At 38.1% G+C, this 7,381-nt stretch overlaps 1 protein-coding gene across 2 annotated transcripts; it reads left to right on the top strand.

The window, feature by feature from the left end:
- The first annotated feature begins 1,554 nt into the window (after nt 1–1,554).
- LOC129779085 (gastrula zinc finger protein XlCGF57.1-like) lies at nt 1,555–5,636 on the top strand. 2 transcript variants are annotated; one of them, XM_055786337.1, is made up of 17 exons: nt 1,555–1,730; nt 2,016–2,536; nt 2,592–2,675; nt 2,731–2,814; nt 3,782–3,865; nt 3,922–4,005; nt 4,059–4,142; nt 4,199–4,282; nt 4,338–4,406; nt 4,460–4,543; nt 4,600–4,683; nt 4,743–4,826; nt 4,883–4,966; nt 5,021–5,092; nt 5,146–5,229; nt 5,286–5,369; nt 5,479–5,636. In XM_055786337.1, the coding sequence occupies exons 1-17, from the start codon at nt 1,708–1,710 to the stop codon at nt 5,634–5,636; spliced, it is 1,851 nt and encodes a 616-aa protein (XP_055642312.1). In that variant the 5' UTR covers nt 1,555–1,707. The 2 variants fall into 2 exon arrangements, with proteins under 2 accessions (XP_055642312.1, XP_055642313.1); XM_055786338.1 differs by having other exon boundaries at nt 1,575–1,730; nt 1,840–2,536.
- The last annotated feature ends 1,745 nt before the right edge of the window (nt 5,637–7,381 follow it).

The following is a 7,381-nucleotide window of genomic DNA, read 5'->3' as shown; positions in this document are numbered from 1 at the left end:
TGCTGGGTACAGACATTTTTCTGTTTCAATCGACAAATTGATAAAAAGCGGAACAGTGTCTGCGAGTCTTGTTGATTGTTTTCAAAATATGATTTATTGCAAATTGCAATTTATTGCATATCGTGATAAATATAGCTTTTTAATATAATTGACTCACTCGACTACCGTGTACCGTCTGCCTGACGAACCAGGCAGAGTTCGGAAAGCAGCTCGTGAAAAGAAGTGCCTTTCTTCAGTGACATCTTTGTACGTTCCATCTATGTACCAAAAATTGTATTTTATTTGTAATGAAAAAACTATAAGTGAGTTATTTTTGCGATACCACCGCAAAGTAGACGTAGGACTACCGCTGACTCTGTAGTCGTTTGTTTGAAATTGCATCTGAATCAAATCTCAATGAATTAATGAATTAATATTTTTAAAAATTGTTGTTCCATGTTTTCCTTGCTAGTGTATGAGTGGATAAAATGAAATTCAACTATTTCGAACTGGTTGATGGTCCAGAAAAGAACCGTTGGATTTGTGTGGCTTTGCTCGTGTTCTCGTAAGAATAATACGCGAGAGTTTTCATGATCACTCCATGCGGTAGTAGAAAAGAAACTGATGGGATTGGATACGGTAGCATCAAGGAAACCGAATGCGCAAATCATCCTCTGCTCGTTCGCATTTACAAGCGAACATTCCTTCATTCCTTCCATTCCATGTGAAAGCAAAACAGAAACTGATGCTCTTGGAAAATAGATTGTCGAATTGGCATCCGCTTTTATACAGTTTTGTGTTACTTTAATAGCCTGCTTTCAAATCATTTTTTAAGCTATTGAAACAAGTTTTCGAGTCATTTATTAACAATCATAAAACTCTTGGACATTTTGTCTTCTGAATAAAATGATTATCATATCACTCCGTTCAGGCGGCAAAGAGTTATTAACGTCCAAAACCAAAGCTCTCGTTTCCGAAACTTTAAACTTACACCTCGGTACAGAAATGAAAGACGCAGTCCTACGTCAATATTTGGTGTCTTCGCATATTCCCACAGCAGACGAGTACGGATCATTGGTTAGCTATTCAATATATTTAATATGTTAAATATGTTGATTGAAGAACATGAATTGAATTGATTTTCAAGAATGACACTTACCTGTCCTGAATCTGGATTAATTCGACCGTCTTCTGTGAAGAAATCACGATCGAAAAGTAGTGCCGTTCAACTCAATTATTAGCTCGGCAGTTAGGTTAATAATGTTATGTTTACATTTTCTTCGCAGATGCCAGTAATGACAATCATCAAAATTACCGATACCGCGTAAAATGTACCAATCGTTGATAGGGACTGCGTCTTACATACAGTTGGTAATGTTTACAGAAAATATGTTCATTTGACTAATGTTTGCATTACCAAAGAATTGGTAGCTTTTTTCGTAACCCATTTTCTGGGTGTATAAACACACATTGCAAAATTTAAAACCATTGTCACTTTGTCCGCAGCGCTCCCTAGGTGTAGATTTATACATTAGATCGCCAATCGAGTTCGGGACCCAAATTGTGATCCCAAATTGAAAGTCGTCACCAGACGTCGACACTGCACATCTGTCATCACAAATCGCACATAAACAAGTTGGTATTGCTGACTCCAGAAGAATAGTTTTAGCATTTCTGGACAACTTTGAGCTTTAATTTCATTCGAATAAATAAAACTGGAGAAGTGAAATGGCGTTCGTTAGCCACAACATGTAAGTATATTGTGAAAAGGTTGAGGAAACCGCACCATCGCAGGCCAAAACTTACTTTTACGACTACGGCTATGTGACATTCTTTTCCATTCCCGTTGATACTCATTAGAATGCTGCAGATTATTGAGCCAACATTTAAGATATAAGACTGGTTTAAAAACAAGGCATGCTTTGATAAATCTGAACTAACAATTCGTTCTTTGCCGAACAAATATTTGAAATCCGTGTGACAATGTCTGAGTACCCCAAATGACACTGATATTCGACCGTAATTTATATCAACAGTAATCAATGTAGCTTTTGCTCCAATATATGCAATGAGGAATTCCACCATGTGCTGGTCCGCTCTCGTCACGAACAGAAGCTTATAACTATCCTGCAGAAGATAAGCAGTCTCACTTCCCAGCTGAGCAGTTATCCTACATGCGACAAATGCCATCAAGACTTCATAACCGTCCACAACATTCCCGAGAACTGCTTCCAAATTATGCCTATGACCAAACCGACTGACATAAAGATGGATCCAGAATTAATGATTGATGACAACGAGCTTCCGGATGATGAAAACATTTTTGAGAGAACCTCAACAGTGAATTTTGGGCCGATCGAACAGGATGACGAAATGAAAATCAAAACAGAAAACGGAGAAGTGTTCTTTATCAGCGAAAAGGACGAAGACGGCCATTTGTCCTCAAATCCGAATGCTGAAACAAATACACAAAGAACAACGGAATTGGATGCTTCAAAGGAGGAAGTTCACCCATCTTCAATAAGTCTTAAATGTGAGAAAGGCTCCGTGGAAGAAGGTTTGTTGAAAAACCACAAACGATTAAACTATGTACTGATCCGTTTTTTTTCCAGGAGGGTTACGTATTAAATGTGAAATGTGTGATAAAACATTTGTTTCAAAAACCAGACTAAAAGTTCACATTCGAATGCATACGGGTTTGTTAAAAATAATCGATTCAATAAACCATTCAGCAGAGTCATTCCTTTGCAGGCGAACGTCCCTATGCCTGTCCACATTGTCCGGAGGCATTTACGAAGGCTGCGGTGCTCCAAGGCCACATTCGAACTCATACGGGTTGGTAGAAAATGTTTTACTACTGTGAACCATTCATCAGAGTAATTCCATTATTGGTTTTTTTTTCAATTCATTTATTTGTAAGGCTCAATCGCATAAGCTTTGCGGAGCCGCTAATCCAAGATTCGTTTATACAATATTTCAACTTAAATCTATGTTTAGCAGGTTTCGACCGATTACTCGCGGTTTACTCGAGGTTAGAGGGGCAACAACTTTTGTGGGACGGGTCAGGTTAGGGATATGGATATGGGGTATCCTGCCGTGATCTCGCAAAATGACGCAAGCTCCAAAATTGACATTTTATATTTTATGTTATAGATCGATAAAGAATACCAAATCCTTTCAAATGATTGCAAAGTTTTACAGAAAAGTGAAAAAATGACCCTGTAAAAGCTTCAAAACGGAATGGCGTAAGCGCCATTTCCTTTATGATGTGACGTAATTTGATTGTGATTCGATGTGATTTTTTTTATCTGTTCTGATGGCATAGAATGAACGAGCAGAAATGGCAAATTCCACATAACAACATGTTTTGTAATGGGCTTTTTGCATAATGAGAGTCACATGCCTTCTTTCTTGTAAAAAAACACTTTTCCGAAAAGCTCAGCAGTTCCATTGTAGCACCTTGATCATATCTTCTACAACGTTAGGTGAATTGTTCTTCGAACGATATGGCAAGGAGGGGCCATAAAACATACAATTGCTTAAGATAAGACTTCAGAGATGGAAGCAGAAGAGAAATAAGGCTTCTAAGGGGGTTTTGAATATTGGGGGTGTTTAATATAAAGTCCACAATGCCCAAAAAGCTATCCATCCTCGATTGGACGCGAATTTTCTATGAGAAGATCGAGGGGCAGCGTTTTTTTATTTTTCTCTTTCTTCTGGGTAAATACCATTATTTGTTGTTTTCATTTGTATTTGTTATTTTCAGTGAAATATTTACTACAATGACTACAATCTATTTCAGGAGAAAAACCGTTTAAATGTGAAAAGTGTGAAAAAACATTTGGCCGGAAATACGATCTCAAAGTGCACGCTCGGTCTCATACGGGTTTGTTGAAGAAAGTTCTATTCAATTAACCATTCAACAGAGTCATTTCATTGCAGGTGAGCGTCCCTATTCATGTCCACATTGTCAGAACGAATTCAGGCGTATTTCTCATCTCCAAACACACATTCGATCTCATTCGGGTTGGTAGAATATGTTTAATCACAATGAACCATTCTCAGTCTTTCCTTTGCAGACGAACGTGCTTATTCTTGTCCATATTGTCCGAAAACCTTTAAGACACCTGCAACACGACGAAATCACATTCGAACTCATAAAGGTTGGTGAAGAATGTTTAATTATAATGAACCATTCTGCAGGGCTACTTCTTTGCAGGAAAACGTCCCTATTCTTGTCTACATTGTTCGAAGACGTTCATAAAATCTATGGAGTTCAAACAGCACATTCGAACTCATGTTGGTTGGTAAGCAATGTTTTCTAAAATGATCCATTCAGCAGAGCCATTCTTTTGCAGAACGTCCAACAAAAACTGATTTGAATTTGGACGAAAGTTTGATGAAAGGCCACATCCAATTACACACGAGTGAGCATGAGGTGCTATATTTTTTAATCATTCACTGAAGATATTTTTTTCAGGAAAGGAACCAATTAAATGTGAAAATTGTGAAAAAACGTTTGACTCAAAATATAAACTAAAAGTGCACTTTCGAAATCATACAGGTTGGTAGAATACGGTTTACTACAATGAACCTTTCAATAGAGTCATTCCTTTGCAGGGGAACGTCCCTATTCTTGTCCTCATTGTCCGGAGACGTTTACAAAATCTTCAGGGCTCTATAGCCACATTCGAACTCATACGGGTTGGTAGAACATGTTTCATTACTGTGAACCATTCAGCAGAATCACCAATCTATTTCAGGAGAAAAACCGTTCAAATGTGAAAGGTGTGATAAAACATTCAGTCGAAAATACGATCTCAAAGTGCACTTTCGGTCTCATACGGGTTTGTTGAAGAAAGTTCTATTTAATCAACCATTCAACAGAGTCATTTCATTGCAGGTGAGCGTCCCTATTCGTGTCCCCATTGTCAGAAAGAGTTCATGCGTATTTCACATCTCCGAAAGCACATTCGGTCTCATTCGGGTTGGTACGGAATGTTTTACTATAATGATATTCACCAGAGCCATTCTGTTGCAGATGAACATCCAACTAAAAGTGATTGGAATTTGGACGAAAGTTTGACGAAAGACCATAACCAATTATTGAAGGGTGAGAATGAGGTGTTATATTTTGTAAACATTTACTGAAGAAAACATTTTCAGGAAAGGATCCATTTAAATGTGAAAATTGTGACAAAACATTTGAATCAAACTATAGACTAAAAATGCACGTTCGGACTCATACGGGTTGGAAGGATTCGTTTTATTACAAAGAACCATTCAATGAAGTCATTTCTTTGCAGGCGAACGTCCCTATTCTTGTCCACATTGTCCGAAGGCGTTTACCAATTCTTCAGTGCTCCAAGGCCACATTAGAATTCATACGGGTTGGTAGAACATGTTTTATAACTGTGAACCATTCAGCAGAGTCACTCCTTTATCCGTTATTTTCTGTATTTGATATTTTCTGTAAATATCGACTACAATCTATTTCAGGAGAAAAACCGTTTAAATGTGAAAGGTGTGATAAAACATTTAGCAGAAAATACGATCTCAAAGTGCACGTTCCAACGCATACGGGTTTGTTGAAGAAAGCTCAATCAACCATTCAACAGAGTCATTTCGTTGCAGGAGAACGTACCTATCCCCGTTGATGACATTGAGCCTCGTTTCACAAATTTGTGAAGCGTCAAAGATGATAATAGATTTTCAGGGAGAATAACTTTTAAAATGTACATGGGGAAAACATATTGCGTATCTGAATAAAAAATGTCAACAGAGAACAAATTTTCTCCGGACAGTTACTGGAACATGGTGGGGTGCTCATCCAGAAGACCTAATACGGCTGTACAAAACTATAATACTGTCAGTCATGGAATATGGTTCGTTTTGTTTCCGTTCTGCTGCGAAAACCCACATCATTAAACTGGAGAGGACACAGTATCGTTGCTTGCGTTTAGCCTTAGGGTGCATGCAATAAACACACAACATGAGCCTTGAAGTCTTGGCAGGTGTTTTACCATTGCAGGTTCGGTTTTGGGAACTGTCCTATCGCTTCTTAATCCGAAGCGAAATCATGAACCCATTAGTAATTGAGAATTGTAAGAAGCTTCTCGAATTGAACCAACGGTCGAGATCCATGGATTTGTACTCTCATTACATTTCTCAAGTAATAAAACCTTCAGCAGACATCTTCAATAATGTTAGCTTTCCGAATTTTTGCAGATCTTCCGTTGATTTTGATCTTTCTATGAAGGACGAATCTCGAGACATTTCAGATCATCTTCGATCATCGTTAATCCCTAATATTTTCGCTTCAAAATATAATCATATCAATTCTTCAAGAATGTTTTTCACTGATGGTTCAAGAGTAAACGAATCCACTGGTTTTGGTATCTTTAATGAACATTACACTAGCTTTCATAAACTTGAAGACCCTTGTTCAGTGTATGTTGCCGAACTGGCTGCAATATATCATGCAATTAAGACCATTGAGTCCTTACCACCTGATCACTATTTTATTTTCTCGGATAGTCTTAGCAGTATACAAGCCATTCAATCCTTGAAACAACAGACGGAAGCATCATATTTTCTTATCGAAATTAGGAATGTATTGAATTTTTTTGTTGATAAAAGTATTCGAATCACTTTCATTTGGATTCCTTCCCATTGCTCTATTCATGGTAATGAGAAAGCGGATACACTCGCAAAGATGGGTAGTATGCAGGGCACAATTTTTGAAAGACAAATAGCGTATCGGGAATTCTTCTCCATTTCCCGACAGCAGTCACTCACCAGTTGGCAAAACCAATGGAACAGAGATGACTTTGGGAGATTGCTATACTCTATTATCCCCAAAGTTTCAACGAGGGCCTGGTTTAAAGGGTTAGATCTTGACAGAAATTTTATTAGAACTATGTCCAGATTGATGTCCAATCATTCCGCGCTAAATGCGCATCTCTTCCGCATAGGTCTTGCTACTAACAATTTATGCAATTGTGGTCAAGGATATCATGACATCGAGCACGTTGTTTGGTCATGTAATGAATTTTGCAATGAAAGAATTAAACTGGTTGCCGATTTAGAGGCTCAAGGAATACACTCACGCATGCCAGTTTGCGATATCCTAGCTACTCGTGACCCTAATTTTATGTACCCCATATATGTCTTCCTAAGAAACGCTAATGTTATTATTTAGGTCGCATCTCCTACTCCCACTGTCCATTCTCCCTTCCTTTCCTATTACACAAGCAGAACTTAGTACCCGTTGAGATAAGATCATTACAGGAGCTATTATCATAACAAGGAGCAACTCACTACCAAAGGATACCGTTGCTACATCAACTGGCGATGTAGTTGTTACGACCCACCACAGGCACTGTTCAAGACAAGGATAATA

Source organism: Toxorhynchites rutilus, chromosome 3 (genome assembly GCF_029784135.1).
Source record: "Toxorhynchites rutilus septentrionalis strain SRP chromosome 3, ASM2978413v1, whole genome shotgun sequence".
Classification (NCBI taxonomy): domain Eukaryota; kingdom Metazoa; phylum Arthropoda; class Insecta; order Diptera; family Culicidae; genus Toxorhynchites; species Toxorhynchites rutilus.
Note: the sequence above shows the minus strand (reverse complement) of the source record. Positions and strands in the feature narration are given on the sequence as shown.

Excerpts from the sequence above, each read along its gene's own strand:
- LOC129779085 (XM_055786337.1), top strand. The coding sequence starts at position 1,708 with ATGGCGTTCGTTAGCCACAACAT. Across the intron at positions 4,407-4,459 it reads CCACATCCAATTACACACGA|GAAAGGAACCAATTAAATGT; the intron begins GTGAGCATGAGG and ends TATTTTTTTCAG. Across the intron at positions 5,370-5,478 it reads CCACATTAGAATTCATACGG|GAGAAAAACCGTTTAAATGT; the intron begins GTTGGTAGAACA and ends AATCTATTTCAG.